This window comes from Puntigrus tetrazona, chromosome 16 (assembly GCF_018831695.1).
Source record: "Puntigrus tetrazona isolate hp1 chromosome 16, ASM1883169v1, whole genome shotgun sequence".
Lineage (NCBI taxonomy): Eukaryota > Metazoa > Chordata > Actinopteri > Cypriniformes > Cyprinidae > Puntigrus > Puntigrus tetrazona.
Window position 1 is genome coordinate 26,087,005 of NC_056714.1, and position 20,810 is coordinate 26,107,814.

Here is a 20,810-nt window from a genome sequence, read left to right on the forward strand (position 1 = left end):
TTTCATTAATACTTTTTTGAGAATCGCTTATTCTTCATTTGAAAATCCAACCAATATGTAAAACTCAAAATATAATAAAACCAACCAACCAACCAAAAAAGTGTCGTAACAGAACACCAAAACCAATATTAAAGTCTCTTAATTGAGAAATACCTAATAACATTGAACCTCAAACTAGAACAAAACCGACCAACATTTAAATCTATTCAAATAACAAAACTGACTAATATTTTAACATTTTAATTCCCTACGACCCTGACCAATATAAATCCTCAAACAAAACAAAACCAACCAATATTTAAAGCTCACCATAGAAAAAAACTGACCGATGTATAGTCTCTTAATGGAACAAAACATACCAATATTTATATATTTTGATGGAAAAAAACTAACAATATTATATATACCAATATTTAAATATCTGACCAATGTTTAAATTTGTTAATGAAACAAAACAAAACGCCAATATTTAAATGATGGAACAAAACCAGCCATTATTTAAATCTCTCAATAGGACAAAAACCAGCAAAAAAAAAGACCAATATTTATATCTTCTAGGTAAAACGAAACAACTAATTTTATATCTCTTAATGGAACAAAACCAGCTAATATTTACAAAACAAAAACCAACCAATCTTTAAGTCACTTATTTGGCTTTGGCTCCTGACCACTGCAGCACAGATGTGTGCTGGACAACATTATAAATACAATATAGCTAGATCTAAACTAGGATCACTTCATCATTTTATACGCCCTAAAACTTGCGCTAAGGAATTATAGACATCGCACTGCTGCTTGGACACGAGGCATATTGTGAAAAGCGCCACACAAATAAGTTTGACTTGACCTTGGCTAGCAGGTTCAGGTGCATTTATCAAGGCTTGCAGTGGATCTATAGGGGCAAGATCAGACACCCTTGACGTAGGTCAAACAAAGCTCACTGTGATGATATACAAACCGTAAAACAATAACTAGACTCTATAAAACTATCGTATAAGATGACCGGGCCTGGAATCTGCACTCTGCCAAAGATCAACACATCCCCAACTCCTTGCATAAATATTTTGGCGAATGATGATTTAAAACTCTCGGCTCCGTTTTACTTTGTTTAAATCGCATCGCTCAGAATTGCTAAAGATTGTACCTCTTAATCTAAACGAAGCACAGAGCGGCGTATCGCGAGCAGACCAAGCAGTTATTACAGGAATAGGAAGTATCCAAAACCATTATAAAGAAGGAAAAGGAGTTGAGCAAGCATCAAAAAGTGACAATCGCGCAATAAGGGAACTCTAGCCCGCATTAAAAGCATCCCTGCTGTAATGTAGAGACGAAAAAAAAGCGAACTCACCGCGAAGCACATTGGACCTCTCGGCTGTGCTTCTGTATTGACTCTCTCTTGTTTTTCAATAGAGACTAGGGTCTATCTGCTGACAACTTCCGCGCCAACTGTTTGCTTTCCATTTTCAATATTGAACACAGATAAGGGAAAATTAATAAATGTGGACTGGATCCAACCTGGCGTGTTCCTCGCGCGCAGTCTCTGGCGCTGTATGTGTACATGTGAGCAAGTCTGTGGCGTCTTATCGGGATTTATACTCCTTCAGGGTGTGTGGGAGACGTGTTTAAAGATGATGGGTGTGCGCTTGCATGTGTGAGTGTGAATCAGTTGGGTCTCTCCTCTGCGTCGAGGCTATAACCTCTCAAAGAGAACCACGTGACCGCATTTACGATCCCAAAACATCCCTGGAATCGAAAGCGAATTTAAAAAGAGGATGAGGTTGGGAGCAATGCCGTATCCCATCCAGAGTACGGCTTGCTTGAAATCTCTGAGGTTGAAGTTGGAATGGCAACACTATTAAAAGTAAGGGTTGCTTATTGGTTAGTATCTTGGTTCAATATAGTGGGAAACAGTTAATCAAGTAAAAAATTATTGTCTTGTTTTCGGAAAAAAACAACAACTCATAATTAAGTGAGTGATGTGAGGGAAAAAAATGATTTCGCTTACCCCATCGGTAGATTATTTTGCTTGTTCTAAGCAAACACTCACTTAATTTTTACATGTTTTTTTTGTGTCTAGAAAATCCTTCTTTATCTAAGAATTTCTAGATATTGTGGCTGGAAAGAAGACAAAAAAAAAATCTAAGCTACACTCTCAGAAATAAAGGCTGTCACTGGGGCTGTGCCTTTTCAAGAAGTACAAGTTTGTACCTAAAGGATCCATTTTGGTGGCTTAAAGGTACATATGAGTGCTTAAAGTGTACATATTTGAATTTAATAGCTACAAATGTGTACCTTTTATAAAAGCTACCACCCCAGTGACAGCTTATGTACCTTTATTTCTAAAAGGGTGTAGAAAAGCATTTTTTTGCAGTATTCAAAAGGGAGTTATAGTAGAACCATTTGGACTTTTTTCCCACTGGAAAGTTTCCATGATTTTAAAGCACCTTCACGGAGTCTTCAATGCCAATAAACAATCTTTGTTTTGAAAAAAGGTTTCTTTGGTTAACCAGAAATGGATTTTCTCTCCGCTTGTGGCCTAAGAGTGTCCTGCTAAGTCAATTTTATGTATACTGCGTGTTTCACAATATACGTCGCTTCATATCACCAATACAGACGGCGTTCACTTTGCAGATGTCCGATTGTCAACAAAGACGTTTCCTAGCAACCAAACTGCGGCGGATAAACGATGCCGTTCAATGCAAGCATTTATTCTACAGCTGTGTGATTATCACCTGAGGATCATTTACAGTGTTTTACACTCCTGCCTCTGCAAACGTTGGCTAAAACGCTTTTATCACCACCGGCTTTGAAAGGCCGGTGTATTTTATGTGCTCGAAAGCGAACCTCCATCATGGGCCTCTGTTTTTGCATCTCGGCCAAACCAGCGTTTCGGTTGCGCTTTTCCAAGTCTGAATTTGTAAATCTCGGTTTTCCGGGTTGAATGCAAAACGGCTTATTCATGCATTCGCTAAAGTAGCGGAAAATCCCTGACGTCCAGCACAGAACACCACCCCCCGAAGTAGGAAATTCGTCCCTTTCACAATGACGTCCAACACACTTCACTACTCACGATCTGAATGCCGTTTCGTAGTCGAAAGTTTCATTGCGCAATGACTGATTCATCTGCAGTTGTAACAGAAAAAACTCACTAGTTCCCTCATTTATTATTAGCCATAATGGGACGGAACGAGCAAAACTGAGTCAGCAAGCTTGTACAACTAACAGCTCACCCCAGCTGATCAGATCATAGATAGAAAAGAGATGACTATGAGCATAGCATCATCCATCCCTAAACAAAAGTGATAAAATCATTTGATTACACACACAAATGTTGTCTTTCTCAATCCTCCCAAAGACCCTGAAATAGATGCGTTGCTTAAAATCAGTGTCCGCATGATCTCAAAAAAGTCAAAAGACCTCAAAAACAAGGATCTGCTCTTTTCCCAACGTACCTTTGTCAGCTCCGCTGCCTCCACACGTCACGTACGTACTCCACATTTTGGCCGGGTTTGGCGGGACTGCGTCTGCTCTCCGTCCGCTCGGCCCCTCTCATTGAAAATGAATTGCGACCAGCTTTTTCCGAGAAGCTCCTCGTCGCCCCCCCTTCTCAGTTCGGTTCCTACGTGTCTGCGCCATAGAAAAAGCGCTTCGCCTATCAGATGCATGCCAAAAAACAGAGAGATGGATGATAATTTCACCGTGCAGCACAGATCAGGTTAATCAAATATTAAGGAAACAATTGTCGTCATCAGAGAGAGACGAGGAGCGTTTCATAATGAAGCAGGCCCGCTAAAGCCTACCGAATCTTGTGAACAGGCCTCATGTGCATGACAAGGACATATACGTCGACCGGCCAAGTGACGGTGTCTTTTATATTTATAGATTAAGACGCACGATTTTGTAGCGCATCGTTTATTTTCTAGATGACGCCGAAGGCTTAGCGTGATTTAAGGTCTAACAATGCTGCGAATCGTTCTGGAATGATGTAAACACTGCATGCATTTTTAAAACAAACTTTATTTAAATAATTTCAGAGTTAGTACATCTGCTGAGACCCCGCGTGCATGTTTAAACAAAACGGCTCGGCTGTGTTAGAAGAGTTAGAATCTGTTTTTAAACTTGGTGCTAAAAGCATTTTCTTATGGAAGAGCATGCAGGAAACTAGCAGAAGTGGGTGATGTAATATTACCGTTTAGACGATTACGGGACTTTGAGGTGCTTTCTGCCTGTCAATCATGTTCAGGTTCGCTTACAGGGCAGGATTTGCATCAAGTCTGTCAGAATCTAGCCGAGATTGCTTATAGCACCTTTACTTTACTCGCAAATAAAACGTACAATGAGTTACAGAATACAGAACGCTCAACGCTCGTGCATTATATTTGAAAAAACGTTTATTGCATTACTTCATTAATAACTTCATAGTACATTTTGCAAATTTTTATTCGGTGGAAATGACACATCAAGTGTTTTTCTAACCGTGAGAAAAAAAAAAAGTGCTTAGACTACGGATCCAAAAAAAGCTTATCTTATCTGCTCTTTCATAAAATTAACAACAATTCAACGATTACATATTTACATCAAAGACTGTAATATAAACTTAGATATGAAACTAATTTAATAAAAGAACGCGTCAAATGAAAATAAAGGGTTAAAATTCACCTAAACATTAAACATAAAGGGGAAATAATCAATAAAGATTTTAAATGATGAAAGCAAAATATCAGAAAAATGATAAAAAAAAAAATAGAAAAATGTATCTAAAGTTATGCAATGATGTTTATGCTGCAGCAGAAGCGATTTACAAAAACTTTAATTATAAAGAGAAATGAGGAAAAAATGGGCAGGATATAACACTGGATCAACCAATGCTGTGAATTTGAGAAAAAGTGAAATGTCATTATTATATTTTTTGCCACTAGTGCTGCACAAATGACACCCTTCACATTGAAAGCCCAGTTCAAAGACAGCATAAGCTCCCTGAAGGTGCATTTACCTGATAATGATACTGATCCTGACAGAAAACACTCAATAAACCTGCTTGAGCATTTCCCATTAGGATCAATACGAGACAGTGCATTAAAAACATGCCCGCTTTAGGCTGCTTCACCAGGAAGACATGCAAGGTCAACTAGCTTTACCAGAAAGTCTAAGTCGAGGACACGTTGAACCCCAACAGACCCAAAAGTGATAAGTATAAGTTATAGCGTGCAATGGTGGGGTTCCAGAAGTAAAACCCCGTTCATTTTCTCCATAGAAAAACTCATTTTGAATGATATCTTATAAACCATAGATAGAACTGTTGTGACAAGGTTGTTAAATAATGCTTATTTTTAAAATAACTGAATCTGTAGCAAAAAACTATATAAACCCATGATGCTGTATAGAAAAGTCCACCAATCGGCGAGTCAAGTGAGCAAATATCATTCAAATAACTCCCACGAAACACTGCAAATCACGTAATGAAGACTAACTCTGCTATCAAAACAACAAATTATAATTATGCATACATATATATCTCTATACATTTACATATATAACATTTTATATTCATGCTTCATGGCAGTTCTCCCTTTACAAAGTCGTTCGATCTTGTACCCTTTTAGTTATTTTGTTTCAAATCAAAGTTTGTAATCACCCTCATAGCTGGTTGGTTCGACATGGTTTTTTAAAAAATCCCTATGGAAAAAAGAATGGGAAAAATGCGTGCAATAATAGTGGTCCATTAAGCTGCCCATCGCAATTACGTTCAACTGAAAAACGCCGGCCCATACGGTGCTCTTCTGTTGCTTTTCTGAAATTGAGTCACATTTCGAGAGTCACTCGAATCGAACTCCAAGATGCTAAAGAGAGCTGTCGGTCGTGCTCTGAGTTTTCTCCTCTGTGCTCGAACAGTTCAAGAGAGGGCAGTAGAGAACCGAGCGGCAGCAGGGCGTGAGAAGCCGCCTCGACAGCTCCTGGAAGACGTTCTTGAAAGTTCCTCTGAGCGCTGAAGAAGAGAAGTAGAATATGAAGGGATCGAGGCACGCGTTAAACGTGCTGGTGAGCAGCGCATACACTCGCCAGTCAGGGCTGTAGTTGCCCACATATCCCACCACGTGCGAGACGTTATAAGGCATGAAGCAGATAATGAAGACCAGGAGCGTGCCCAGCGCCATCCCGATGGCTCTGTACCGCTTCTTAGCGTTGATGTTGGGCAGATTGGAGAGGATGTGGATGAATTTGATGTAGCAGAAGCAGCAGATGAGGAACGGCGTGACGAAGAGCACCGCGAAAAGCTCCAGGCGAACTGGAAGGAGGATCTTGAGCTGCTCAGCGCTGAACTCTTCGTAGCAGGTGTTGCGTTTGGAGGGATCGGTGAAGTTGGGGTTCGAATGGTCGTGGTATTGCATGATGTAGACGATGCTGCAGTGCGCCATTGAAAACACCCAGAACACGACGCTGGCTATCACCGCGTTTCGAGGGTTGCGCTTGAGCTTGTATTTAATGGGGAAGGCCACACCCAGGTAGCGCTCCACGCTGATGGCCGTCAGGTGGAAGGTGCTGTTGTAGATGGTGGAGTAGAAGATGAATCCCGACAGCGGGCAGAGGAAGTAAGGCATCGTCCATTTCATGTTGGCCGCCTCCACCATGCGAAAGGGCAGGAAAAAGAGGAAGATCAGGTCGGAGACGGTTAGACTGAGCAGCAGCACGTCTATCGGGGTGGAGCGCTGGCGGATCTTCTGCAGGAAGGTGTAGAAAGCCAAGACGTTGGCGGGAAGGCCCGTGATCAGCGTGAATCCGTAGACCCCTAACACCAGGTTACTCAGAGCCACCGTCCACGCCATCGTCGATGTAGATGATGCACACCTGTAAAAGAAAAAGGTTTAATTGAAGATAACGTGTCGTCCCCCATGTCGTCCCAAACCCTTAAAAGCAATTTAAGATAAGTTTGATGAAAACCGGGAGGCTTGTGAAAGTAGGAGAGACGTCGTCTGAATGCTCCGTCTGCCATCAGTGGTTCAACCGTAATATTATGAAGCTGCAATACTTTTTGTACGGAAACAAAACAAAACGAATACGTTTATTTAACGAATCGGCACCGTGAAGTCTCCGTAGCGCCTTTTTGATCCTCCGGCGGACTTCGCAGTACGGTGTCATCTTTCATACTTTTTTTGCACGTTGACAGTCGTAACTATTTGCCAGTCAATGGGACACTCACAAGCCTCCCGGTTTTTATCAAACAGGGGATCAGAATGGCATTCGGTGAACGATGAAAAAAATTATTGTAACCCTTTAAGGTTCCATAGAAGTTAAAGGTTCTACACTGAACTGTATTTGCCAATAAAGAATCTTTATTTATGAAGGATCAAAGGGGAAAAAAAACTATAATAGGCATACTTTTGAGTCATTCTGGTGTGCGTTGATTTATATTTCCTATTAAAATGCACAAAATTGCATTCTGACACAAATTAATTGCAATTTGAGAGCTGACGCCTTCCTCTAATGCTGCACCAGTTTGCCGTGATATAGATCGCAATAAATTATTGTTTTAAAGTTTCCCTGTAATAAAGTTTCCCTATACTGTAAATGTGACCGTGCAAAGCTTCGGGGTAGTTTAAAATCAGGTCTTTTATTAACGCCGGTAAAAACAAATATACGAGTCTGACTAAACCACACACATTCAGTAGTGACACATTCGGTATGCAGCATGTCTGGCCAATTTCTAAATACAGTAGGTAACGCAGCACAGGAAATGAATCATGGAAGCTTTCGAGATAAAAATATTTCTTATAAATGATTCTGCAAAACACTTGGAGAGGTGACAAATGAGGTTCTTATGGTTATCATAATTAGTAGTAGTACATTTAGTACATTTTCGGTGAACATATTTTTTTCAACCTTTTTTTTATTTTTTTTTTTAGATAAATATCTAACAGCCATTCCTATAGATATACAAATTCAAACTAAAACATTTACATTAGGGCTGCAGAACATAAAAAAAATAAATAAGTAAATCTGAAACGAGACGTAAATATTAATATAATATTGTAATTAAAAAATATATATATCTGTGTTATTGAATACTTAATTTTAATTATTCTATTTTTATTATATAGCCAAATTAAATGGCTGAAAGATATTTAATTTTGCATTTTATTCCAGTACCATGCATTTAATTTATGGTTGCTGAAAGAAGTCTGAATTAGTGAAGATACTATAAAAAAATATATTGTGAATTTTCTACATTTTTCTGTTCGGCACGAAAAGTTGGTTTGCATTCAGAGTACAAATTAATATTTTAGCTTTTCTATTATTATTTTGAAGACGCACTCCCTAACAAAATCATTTTAAAATTGCTAATCATTTAATGATAGCCATAAGCTCATTTCTAGAGTTCTCTAAATCGAACCTGATCTCTTTAATCTTCAATTCAGTGTTTTTTATGGTCTGTCAGGTACCGGGGGCCTTTTTCAGGGGTGCTTTCTGTTCCTTTAAGACCTCACTCTTACTCTAGATATAAGTTAACATACCACATTAAAAAATAAATCATGTGTTAGCCTAACTCCCAAAGTAACATGCACCACCTGATGAAAGAATGACAATAATAAACTAAAAAAAAAGCAGCAGAATGATTTCATACCTTAAGTAAGTCGGTCCGCTACCACAGACTCAGAAGTGACAAAATTCTCTCACACATAATGCTTCTTATAATGAGGTCATTGTGACACACACACCAATAATGGCACGTCCAGAAAGACGAAACACTTACTTCCTGTTTTACTCTGAACGAGTGTAATCATTAAACAAACACACATACAGACATGCATTATAATCATGTATAATAGTAATGCCCACAGAAATACATTTTATACACACACACAAATACAAATATAATTTTATATATATATATATATATATATATATATATATATATATATATATATATATATATATATATATATATATATATATATATATATATATATATATATTTTTTTTGTAATATATATATATATATATATATATATATATATATATATATATATATTTATTTTTTATTATATATATATATATTTATTTTTATTATATATATATATATATATATATATATATATATATATATATATATATATAAAATTGTATATAATTTCAATCAAGACTAAAACTAAACTGACATTTCAGACATCGCTTATGCACACACAAAAATAACAATAATTTCATATATAAATATTAAATCCCCTTACTCCCTCTAGACTGAAAATCAGTCTGTTTTCTGTTGTTTTGACTGTTGCTATGCGGTTGCTAACGTGCTTTTTGTTTTATGTTTTTGGCAAAATAAGAATATGATACATCAGAGTTCAATATCACGGAGACCGTATTACTTATTTGATCATCTTTGATAACGCTGCATTACCGTAGGTCGATTATTACAGACGAAAAGCAGTCTCTACTGGAATCAGAAAGCGTTTGAGACGTGATGGGACGCTCCGCTGCTTCGCACGCTTCCTCTTTTGCTAAACGTCACATTGTACAATAGAGGGCAACTCGGGATTGTGCAATACTGTACAATGAAACATTTCACACTTTTTTTTAAATAAATCTGACTCGAACTTTCACTTCTAACTGGATGCTGTTTAGAACCAAGCATTTTTTTTGGTTTCCATACCTCCAAAAGATTATGGGTTTAATTGCGTTTAGCCTGACAGATGAGACCAATGACTCTAGCCAAAGGCAAAAGCCAAAAGCAGTCTGACAGGTCATCATTTACTCACCTCAATGCTGTTCCAAACACATATAACGTTTGTCCTTCTGTCTAAAACCAAAGTTAGGCCGAATGTTTACACTCCTCCGTACCGTGAAAGTAAATGGGGACTGAAGCTGTGGAGAATCAACACCATAAACGAACCATAAAACTAGTTCATATGACTCGTGCTCTACATTCAAATTATATGATAGCTTGATGTAAGGAACAGACCTTAATCTTAGTTAATGTTTAATTAAAATCATTATCATGTTATCTCATTTATGCACGCGCTTATTGAAAGGTGTTGTTCTTAATGAAAAACTGGAAAAGTAACTGGAAAAAAATATAAATATATACGTTTTAATTATAAATTAATTTATTTAAATTATCTGATTTATTTAATTTATTAAAAAAATCAATTAATTTTTATTTTCAGCTATTTTGTCACTAATTTAGATTTTTAAAAAAGAGCTAAAAATAGCAACCTCTAAAATAACAATAAACAATAAAATAGTACATTACAAAAATATTCCTAAAATGTTTTATATTGTTTTTATATTAAATTTGATTACATTTTAGCAATTTAGTTGCTACTATACAATAAATATAGAATAAAAATACTTTTATTAAAAGCATTTATTAATCATATTTTTAATATCATAAATGTCCTAATACATTATTAACATTGTATCTGTTAACATTATTAAATAAAGTGAACGTGAATAACACTGAACCGTAGTATTATCTTAAACTAAGGTTTGCACAGATATAAATAAATAAATTCTCTCTTTGGTAATGTTATGGTTAATGGGATAGTTCACCCAAAAATTTATAAAATTAAAAAAAATGTTAATAATTAGTCATGTCATTTTAAAGCCGTGAGACCTTTTCATCTTAGGAACCCAAATGAATATATTTTTGAGCACAAATAGTCTTCTCGCAGCAATTTTGGTTTATCTGCTCATCATTTACAACCACCACACCAGCTCGAGATATTTTTAAATATATATTTTAAATTTTTTTTGACAGCCGCAGTCAACTAGGCCTGGGTTTTCATTGCACTAGAAAGAGGATGTCTTCAAAATTTCTCCCTTTTGTGTTCCACGGAAGAAAAGAAAATAAAAAAATATATAAAATAAAATCACACAGGTTTGAAATGTCAAAATTCTCATTACAGGATGAACCCAGCCTGCAAAAGCCAACAGAACTTCTCTAAAGGTGTATGAATCTGTGACGAGACACCCGGCAGAAGCTCTTCACGTCATGCTGACAAGCAAAAGCCACCGAGAGCCTCTTCAGAAACGGAGGTGAAGGTGAGAGGAAGTTAAATGTGACAGGCTCGTCATGTCACAATGAACCGCTGCCTGCCGTTTAATCAGAGACCGTGACAATCGGCGCCGCCTCCTCTGACATTTCGGCAGATACGGTCTGTCCCGCGTGCCGAAAGACGAGGCTATGTGATAATTAGACTGCCCCGTTCTGCATCTCGCCCTGTAATTACCCGCAGATCTGCTGCGTGTGAGAACCGGTGAACGACCAAGGCGGTGTTTATTCGAAACACGGATGAACGCCATCTACCTGAACAGGCCGTGGACTTCTGATTGATTGTGCATCGGCAAAAAAAAAACCATGTCGTTAAGCATGTCGGCCTTTTTAGTGATTTAGCTTGAAATTAGCCTGCTGATGTAAAGAGGCCCTTTCGCCCCGACTAAAACGTCTGCTAAACATCTGACTGAATGCCGCTTTCACGAACGTTAGTTATAGAGAATGCGAATCGACGTCACGCCGCCATTTTGAGAGGATCGCCCTCTGCTGCATGATCGGAGTTACTTTTGCGATTCTCAACGAAGCATGAAAGACAAACAATGGTGGCATTTTCCACAATCATGCACCGAAAATTTCAATAGCGGAGAGGCAGCGCGATCCTTTCAAAATGATAAACAAAGCGGTTTCCATTAGCTTTGTTTACAAGTTATAGTTCAAATGCTTGCGCTTTATTAAAGGAAGATGGATTCTGATTGTTAGCGTTCCTATCTGCTGGAGATGGAGTTATTATGAGCTGTTGCTTGTCAGGTTGAATCTGCCATTCTTTCTCATTTTAGGCCCAAAATATAGCATGCACACTAAAGAACGCTAATGGTTTGTTGTAATATAACCCAGTTGCAGTTTTGTCATCTGAAATTAAGTCCAACGATAGCGTGATGGTTTATCGCCATAGCTGTGGTGTGAACTCATCTATTCTTTGAAATTTAAAACCAGCTTTCAAGACTATCGTTGTCGTACTTTGTGTGAACAGAATACATGAATGACGATACAATCCCTTAAAGTGATTACAGTAACATTCAGACTCCGTGTCATTATCGCTATGTTTGTAGGCCTGTTCACGTCAAGAATATATCCAGAATATATTACGATAACGTTGTTATTAAAAGTAAGCCCACGTGCAGGCCTGTTATTTCCTATATTTCTTACAAAAACACCCTAGCAACCACCTAGCAACGCTCTTGCAATCCGCAACATGTTAACAAAACACTCATAACACCATAGCAACACCTTAGCTACCTCCCAAAGCGATCCTAGCAACACAACAGCAATTGCACAAAAACACCCTAGCAACCACCTAGCAACGCTCTTGCAATCCGCAACATGTTAGCAAACACTCAAAAAAACAAAACAACACCTTAGCGACCTCCCAAAGCGATCCTAGCAACACAACAGCAATTGCACAAAAACACCCTAGCAACCACCTAGCAATGCTCTTGCAATCCGCAACATGTTAGCAAACACTCATAACACCATAGCAACACCTTAGCTACCTCCCAAAGCGATCCTAGCAACACAACAGCAATTGCACAAAAACACCCTAGCAACCACCTAGCAATGCTCTTGCAATCCGCAACATGTTAGCAAACACTCAAAAAAACAAAACAACACCTTAGCGACCTCCCAAAGCGATCCTAGCAACACAACAGCAATTGCACAAAAACACCCTAGCAACCACCTAGCAATGCTCTTGCAATCCGCAACATGTTAGCAAACACTCATAACACCATAGCAACACCTTAGCTACCTCCCAAAGCGATCCTAGCAACACAACAGCAATTGCACAAAAACACCCTAGCAACCACCTAGCAACGCTCTTGCAATCCGCAACATGTTAGCAAACACTCAAAAAAACAAAACAACACCTTAGCGACCTCCCAAAGCGATCCTAGCAACACAACAGCAATTGCACAAAAACACCCTAGCAACCACCTAGCAACGCTCTTGCAATCTGCAACATGTTAGCAAACACTCACTCTTGCAAACACCATAGCAACACCTTAGCGACCTTCCAAAGCGATCCTAGCAACACAACAGCAATTGAAACACTCATAACACCAAAACACCTTAGCCAAAGTGATCCTAGCAACACCATTTTTCTAATAAATATAAAGACGAGGCTATGTGCACTGCCCTGTTCTGCATCTCTGTAATTGCAATCTGCCGTGAGAACCAACAGGCGGTGTTCGAACACGGATGAACGCCATCTACCTGAACAGGCCGTGGACTTCTGATTGATCCGGTGATTGTGCATCGGCAAAAAAACCATGTCGTTAAGCATGTCGGCCTTTTTAACAGCCCATAGCAACACTGCTAAACATCTGACTGAATGCGGCTCTCACGAACGTTAGTTATAGAGAATGCGAATCGCGCCACCTCCCATTTTGAGAGGATCGCGCCTCTGCTGCATGATCGGAGTTACTTTGCGATTCTAGCAACAGCATGAAAACAGCAATTGCACACAAAACACCCTAGCAACCACCTAGCAACAAATTCCGTTTCTCTTGCAATCTGCAACATGTTAGCAAACACTCATAACACCTATCTGCATAGCAACACTCATTTTAGGCCCAAAATATAGCATGCACACTAAAGAACGCTAATGGTTTGTTGTAATATAACCCAGTTGCAGTTTTGTCATCTGAAATTAAGTCCAACGAAGCGTGATGGTTTATCGCCTAGCTGTGGTGTGAACTCATCTATTCTTTGAAATTTAAAACCACAGCAATTTTTGTTGAACAGAATACATGAAAACACAATCCTTAAAGTGCAACAGTAACATTCAGAGCATTATCGCTATGTTTGTAGGCCTGTTCACGCCAAGAATATATCCAGCATAACATGTTAACAAACAGGCCTGTTATTTCCTATATTTCTTACAAAAACACCCTAGCACCACCTAGCAACGCCTTGCAATCCATAACATGACTCATAACACCATAGCAACACCTTAGCGACCTCCCAAAGCGATCCTAGCAACACAACAGCAATTGCACAAAAAAGCAACCACTAGCAACCACCTAGCAAACACTCTTGCAGCGATCTGCAAGCATGTTAGCAAACACTCAATAACACCACAGCAACACCTAGCAAACACCTTAGCTACCTTCCAAAGCGATCCTAGCAACACAACAGCAATTGCACTAAAAACAGCAATGCCTGCAAGCAACCACACTCAAAAAAACAAAGCAACACCTTAGCGACCTCCCAAAGCGCTCTTGCAATCTGCAACATGTTAACAAACACTCATAACACCATAGCAACACCTTAGCGACCAAAGTGATCCTAGCAACACCTTATAATAATTATTTTTCTAATAAACATTAGCAGCAACAGTTGCAAAAAAACAAAACAACACCAGCAAAGTGTATTGCACAAAAACACTAGCAACCACCTAGCAACGCTTTTGTTTTAGCAAAAGCATAAAACCAGCAAGCGATCCTAGCAACACAACAGCAATTGACAAAAACACTCAGTTCTAGCAACACTTTCCATTTACTGCAAAATCAAACACCAAGCAACGCCATTAGCAACCTTCATCTGGTGATGAGCAGATAATCCACACCATGAGCATCTAAAAAGAGCAAAGTGATGTTATTATTTTTCTAATAAACATACACTGCTAAACCACAGCAGTGTATTATGAGACATGTCCGATCTGTTCTTTCCATTTACTGAATCAAAACAAAACCGCCATTTCCTTCATCTGGTGATGAGCAGATAACACACCGAGCATCTAAAAAGAGCTGATGTTATACATATATATATATATATATATATATATATATATATATATATATATATATATATATATATACACACATTAACATTTTACGAAAAAAACTCTATTGGGCTGAAATACAGGAATGCAGACTTTCAAAACTTCATTTGATCTGTGTGGTTAATTTAAAGGTTTCTTGGGGGATTTTTCTCAGATATAGCACCATCTTGTGGCCCCGTTTGATAAAAAACAGAGAAAAATATATATACATACACATTTTGATGAAAATAAATAAATACATAATAACAAAATATATTACAATAAACAATCAATGAAATATGTACACAATATTTAAGGCCTACGTGTATTTACAGTGAAAATGTGAAGCTGTGTCTGATTTTTGTTTCATAATTCTGTACTATGCAGAGTCGTGTAAATTTGCTATTAAAGGTATAGTTCACCTAAAAATATACATTTTGTCAAGATTTACTCACCTTCGTGTCTTTTCAATCATATATGACCTTCTGTCTCCTGTGGAAGACAAAATATATTTTAAGAACATCCAGACAACATTGAGTTTCCTAGTATATATTAAATCTTTGTTCTGCAGAACAATGAAATCAAATAATCGAATAAAATGTTGCATTTTATTACATGCATTTAAATGAACTGCATGACTCAGTTTACTTGTACGCCTTTAATTTTGTGATGTGTGTGTGTTTGCTGAAGCTTTAAACTTTAATATTGCCTTTTTATCTGTACTGTGCAGCGGAGATCTTTATTTTTTATGCCTATGGAGCATATTATAAAAGCCAGTGAAAAATGATCAGAAAGCGTCCCACTTTACCTGGATTCCCCCTATCTGTATCATGCAACAGGAAAGTGTGTGTTGTTTCAGACACCTCTGCCACAGGAAAGATAGATGAGCTCTTTATAGATGCTGTTGCAAGGCTAAAAACAGATGCAGCTTTTGCTGCAGTAGAAGTAGGGCAGAGAAGGCACAAACTCACGTTTAAAGTTGACAGCATTGCACAGAATAATACAGTAGCCGCAATAAATAGATGTGATGTTAATAGACGTTATCTAGTAAACTCGCAGGGTATGATGGCAATGCACTGAAGAATGCAAACTCGCACGCAATGCACAAAAAGCATTTAAGCAAAACTCCGCGAAACTCGCATGCAATGCACAAAAAAGCATTTAAGCGATCTTTGAAGAAGTTGCTTATTTAAAAAACGCCCATCTATTTAGTAGCATTTCCATTCATCTTAATGGCAGTGGCTCGACTGGCAAATGCAGCCTTGTAAGAAAGCAAAAGTGCATCCTGCCATCTTACCTGTATGAGTCAATCACTTGAGCTGTTAATGCCACTGCACCGCGTGCGACTCAACCGTCCTCCCACCTACACTGAAAAAAGTAGACAGACACGGCGTAGTTGCCGGGTGAATAACAAAACTGTGACATTCAAGTGTAATAACAGACAGATAATGCATTCTGATAAACCGAGTTAGGAAACAAGATGCAACTGTTGCTTCACTGAAACCAAGTACTCAGATTATGCGATGAATCACATGAATCATTAGCCATTTGGAATAGAACTGATAAAATAAGTGACTCAAATTCCAACCTGTACCGGGAACAGGAAATGACATCGTTGGGTTTGAGTTGATCCAACTAAAGACAAACAACTGAAGTGCGTACGGTATAGAACATAAACAGCGTTCATGCATAACGGAGGAGCTGTTAAGGATGGAGGAATAAAGAGCGGATGTATAATTCGTATGAGTTTCCTTTATTGAAATATTAGTAGCAAAGACAGTTTAGCTTTGATTACATGTGTTGCTGATAGCGAATGCCGCGTGTTAGTTCAAAATGCTTGATGTACGGTTCAGATGCAGTGGTATTTGTTCACTCAGTCAGGTAAAATGATCATGAAATCATGCTTGATTTTTAATCTGGAACCAGTTCTGTGCTGCTCTTCTTGCGTCTGTCCAGAAAGCACTGGGTCATGGCGGTGCATTAGAAATGGCTTTAGACTAAATCATTTGCATTGATGACGCATATGCAGGCAGATTATTCTTCAATGCAAACACAGGCTTTAAAAATTAGAGGATGCTGTCATCGGAGCTCTGGGTTCGATCCTCTGGTTTCCCACGGTTTAATAAAGGGCAGCAGACAGCCGAGCGGCAGCAAGGAAGGAGAAAACGATTCGCCAGCCCCTGCAACACCTTCTTGAAAGTCTTTCTGAGAGCGGAGGAAGAGAAGTAGAACACGAACGGGTCGAGGCATGCATTCAACGTGCTGGTGAGCAAAGCAGGTTCTCTCCAATTAGAGCTGTTGCCTCTTACGAACCCCTCCACGTGCGAGATGTTGAAGGGCATGTAACAGATAACGAAGACTAGAAGCGTGCCCAACGCCATCCCGATGGCTCTGTACCGCTTCTTGGGGTTGACGGTGGATAGTCGGGAAAGTATGCGGATGCACTGGACGTAGCAGAAGCAGCAGATGAGGAAAGAGATGCAGAAGAAGACAATGGAAAGCTCAAGCCGAAACGGCAGGAGGATCTTGAGTTGTTCTTGGGTGAATTCGGCGTAGCAGGTGTTGCGTTTGGATGGATCGGTGATGTTGGGGTTGAAATAGTTCTGGTATTGCATGACAAAGACGATGCTGCAGTGCGCCATTGAAAACACAGAGAAAAAGACGCAGGCTATCATAGCGCTTCTGGGGTTGCGCTTGAGCTTGTATTTAATGGGGAAGGCCACACCCAGGTAGCGCTCCACGCTGATGGCCGCCAGGTGAAGCATGCTGTTGGCGATGACCGAGTAGAAGATGAATCCCGACAGCGGGCAGAGGAAGTAAGGCATCGTCCATTTCATGTTGGCCGCCTCCACCATGCGAAAGGGCAGGAAAAAGAGGAAGATCAGGTCGGAGACGGTTAGACTGAGCAGCAGCACGTCTATCGGGGTGGAGCGCTGGCGGATCTTCTGCAGGAAGGTGTAGAAAGCCAAGACGTTGGCGGGAAGGCCCGTGATCAGCGTGAATCCGTAGACCCCTAACACCAGGTTACTCATAGTCACCGTCCACGCCATCGTCGATGTAGATGCTTTCTGTAGGAAAGACAGGGAAAATGCAAGTCATTTTATTGCCCAGTGTCATGCTGCTTAACATGGAAGGTTTTTCCTTAAAAAAAAACATGCTTTGGTATAACATAGGATTAAAAGGTCTAAAAATCTATTTGATTTCTGAAAAAAAAAAAAAAAAAAAAAAAACAGTTGTGAAGAAATCAATTATGACAACAAAATATTATATAATAGTTTAATAATAGTTCATAATAATTTATATTAAATTAATAGATGTCCTAAATATAAAAAAACCCTCTAAATTACGACAGATGTAATTATGAGATAAAATCTTGATTATGAAAAAGTACAACAAAATTGAGATACTAAGTAAACATTGTCAAAAAAGTCTAAATTATAACATACTAAATACTTATGTTATGAGATCAGTCTTATTTAAGTCAATTATGAGATAAAAAGCAAAAAAAAAGACTTATAACAGTCAATTATGAGATAAGGTGAAATTATGAAATAAGTTTGATGTAAGTCAAAAATGTAAGTTTAATTTATAATACACTTAATAAACTCGAGATAAATGTCTAAATTATGACATTCTGCAGCAAGTCATAATTAAGAAAAAATTCAATATTGCGAGACAACATCTAAATTATGAGATAAAATCTTGATATAAGAAGTCAACTGTGAGATACAAAATATAAGCCATAATTATGACAAAAATGTGATTGAGAGTCAAAATTAACATCAAGTCTTACAAAAAAAGACTAAATCTTAAAATACCAAGTTATAATTATGAGATAAGTCTTATAAGGTGAAATTATTTCAGTTCGCTTTGTGTATCATAATTTCACCTTATCACATTAATGAATTCACTCAGAATTATGACACAAAATTAAGTCATCAATCACGAGGTAGGACTTGTGATACAAAGTCAATTGTAAGATTAAAAATAATCATATACCATTACAAAATGTGTTTGTAAGATAAAAAAGAAATTACTAAGTCAAAACTATGAGATAAAACATGACAAAATAGTGAAAAATATGGCATTCCACATCATTATGAAATACCAGTCTTATGATAATGTGAATTATGAGACAAAAAAAGTCTAAATTATGACTAGTTGTGAGACGTAAAATTGATACTTGTGCAATTTTAAAAAACCTTGACAATTGCGAGTCAATTATGAGATAAGAAGTGAAATGATGAGAAAATATGAACTTTCACCATTTCGTGAATTCATAAATCATTCTGCACTGATATCTGCCAGCTCTGGTCATTTGCAATGCTCAAAAACAAACGTTTGGTAAAGACATGCTATGCATCCGAGCTGAATGCGAGTCGATATTTTAAATGCATGCAATACTCCAGAGTTCAGCGTCTCACGGTTACATTTAAATAGTGTACTCAGCTGATGCATGCTGAGGTTATCACCCTTGTCTCTCACAAAAGAAACACACACACAAACACAAACACACAAACACACACACACACACACACACACACACACACACACACACCATCATTTATACACATCAGGAAGTTGATAATCATCTCAATACTAAAAACAGGCAAGCAATGGTTTTATTGTCTTTAGTACAAATGAAATATTGTTTGACGAAGAGATATTCTCATTAATGCAATTGTCCTCTACAGGCACTGGTATCTCATCCAGTATCTTGACCACACAATGGAGCTTGAAAAGAATCCTATTTTTAGTAAGTAGGTCACTTATTAATGGCAGTAAAAACAGTCACTGTGCTAAATATGCATTTACTCTATCCTTGGAATAATAATAAAAAAACAAAACATGCAGTGCGTTTAGAATTGGCTCAAATAAATTACAAACACATAGTATTGTATTTCAGGAAATGCGTGTACTTAAGACTTGTCAGAGGTTTGGGTGTTATACTGAGAGAAAAAAAAAAAATTTCCACAACGCACATACAGAGATCAGAAAGCATGATTAGCAAATACATTTTCGGACTATTTGGGTTATTGAGTCCGTTTGAGGAGTGCTTACAATTACTACGATCTACTGAAAAACGCTAATACTAAAAATATTTTTCCTAGAATACGAATTCAGCTGCACCTATACGGTCTCTCTGTGTACGTATGAACGTGAGATGTGAAACTAGTTAAAGGGAAATAACAGCAAAATGTAGGGTACGAGTGATAACGTGAAAAAAGAGCTTCTGAAAACTGAAAGAAATTATACACACAAATTATAGCATATATATGTGCGTGTGCCACCAGCAACATCTGTTTCAGAAAAATGAATCATTCATTGTTAGATATGTAAAGGTACGAATGCATTCAAATAAACAAATATTTAATTCTTACAAGCAAAGAATAAGCTCTCAAAATAATTGTGGCATTTCACGCTTTAAAATGTAGTTTTCCTGTAAATATTAAAATGCATATAATACCCATATATATATATATATATATATATATATATATATATATATATATATATATATATATATATATATATATATATATATCAGTGTTGCAGAACATTTTCTGTTAAAGCATCAGTCTTCAAAGAAATCATCACAATCTAAAAAAAAGCAATAAAAATAGAAGTAGCATAATATTTTATACCTTAATAAATCAATCCACTCCACAGATTCAGAAGTGATAACGTGCAGCTCCTACAGTCTTTTAAAGGCTTTTTCTCATTATGTCACTTTGACACATGCTGCACCTACGATGACAAAACAGGAAAGCAGCAAGACATTTTTCATTTACTGAAGGAAGTGTATTTATTTCCCGAATATCACAAACACTTTTTTTTTTTTTTTTTTTATAATGCGCATCTATAAATACACGCACGCTGAACTGACATTAATTAGAAACGCGCTTGCCGTTAAGTCAAAGAGGGAAGTTTCTTCTTCTGCAGACCTCTTTTTCTGCGACTTCAGTAGCGCTCCATTACTTCAGCTGCAGATTGGTTTCGGTG

The 20,810-nt window shown here is 37.8% G+C and overlaps 3 protein-coding genes across 6 annotated transcripts in view; all 3 read right to left on the reverse strand.

Annotated features, from left to right (window-relative positions):
* The window catches only part of LOC122360054 (free fatty acid receptor 2), a 4,131-nt gene extending 2,231 nt beyond the window's left edge, over nucleotides 1-1,900 (reverse strand). Inside the window, exon 1 of the mRNA XM_043260361.1 lies at nucleotides 1,349-1,900. The gene's annotated coding sequence lies outside the window, so the exon portion shown is untranslated. The remainder of the gene's footprint in view (nucleotides 1-1,348) is intronic.
* A 2,473-nt stretch (nucleotides 1,901-4,373) lies between these two features.
* On the reverse strand, nucleotides 4,374-16,404 carry si:ch73-90p23.1 (free fatty acid receptor 3-like). 4 transcript variants are annotated; one of them, XM_043260356.1, is made up of 4 exons: nucleotides 16,105-16,404; nucleotides 15,616-15,741; nucleotides 15,263-15,299; nucleotides 4,374-6,846 (listed from the first exon to the last, which is right to left on the reverse strand). In XM_043260356.1, the coding sequence occupies exons 3-4, from the start codon at nucleotides 15,280-15,282 to the stop codon at nucleotides 5,841-5,843; spliced, it is 1,026 nt and encodes a 341-aa protein (XP_043116291.1). In that variant the 5' UTR covers nucleotides 15,283-15,299; nucleotides 15,616-15,741; nucleotides 16,105-16,404; the 3' UTR covers nucleotides 4,374-5,840. The 4 variants fall into 4 exon arrangements, with proteins under 4 accessions (XP_043116291.1, XP_043116290.1, XP_043116294.1 ...); XM_043260355.1 differs by lacking the exon at nucleotides 16,105-16,404 and having other exon boundaries at nucleotides 15,616-15,776; XM_043260359.1 differs by lacking the exons at nucleotides 15,263-15,299; nucleotides 15,616-15,741; nucleotides 16,105-16,404 and adding an exon at nucleotides 9,753-9,905.
* Nucleotides 16,405-16,539: 135 nt separating this feature from the next.
* LOC122360053 (free fatty acid receptor 3) lies at nucleotides 16,540-20,750 on the reverse strand. Its single transcript, XM_043260360.1, has 3 exons — nucleotides 20,716-20,750; nucleotides 20,453-20,555; nucleotides 16,540-17,875 (listed from the first exon to the last, which is right to left on the reverse strand). The coding sequence occupies exon 3, from the start codon at nucleotides 17,855-17,857 to the stop codon at nucleotides 16,874-16,876; it is 984 nt and encodes a 327-aa protein (XP_043116295.1). The 5' UTR covers nucleotides 17,858-17,875; nucleotides 20,453-20,555; nucleotides 20,716-20,750; the 3' UTR covers nucleotides 16,540-16,873.
* Between the last annotated feature and the right edge of the window lie 60 nt (nucleotides 20,751-20,810).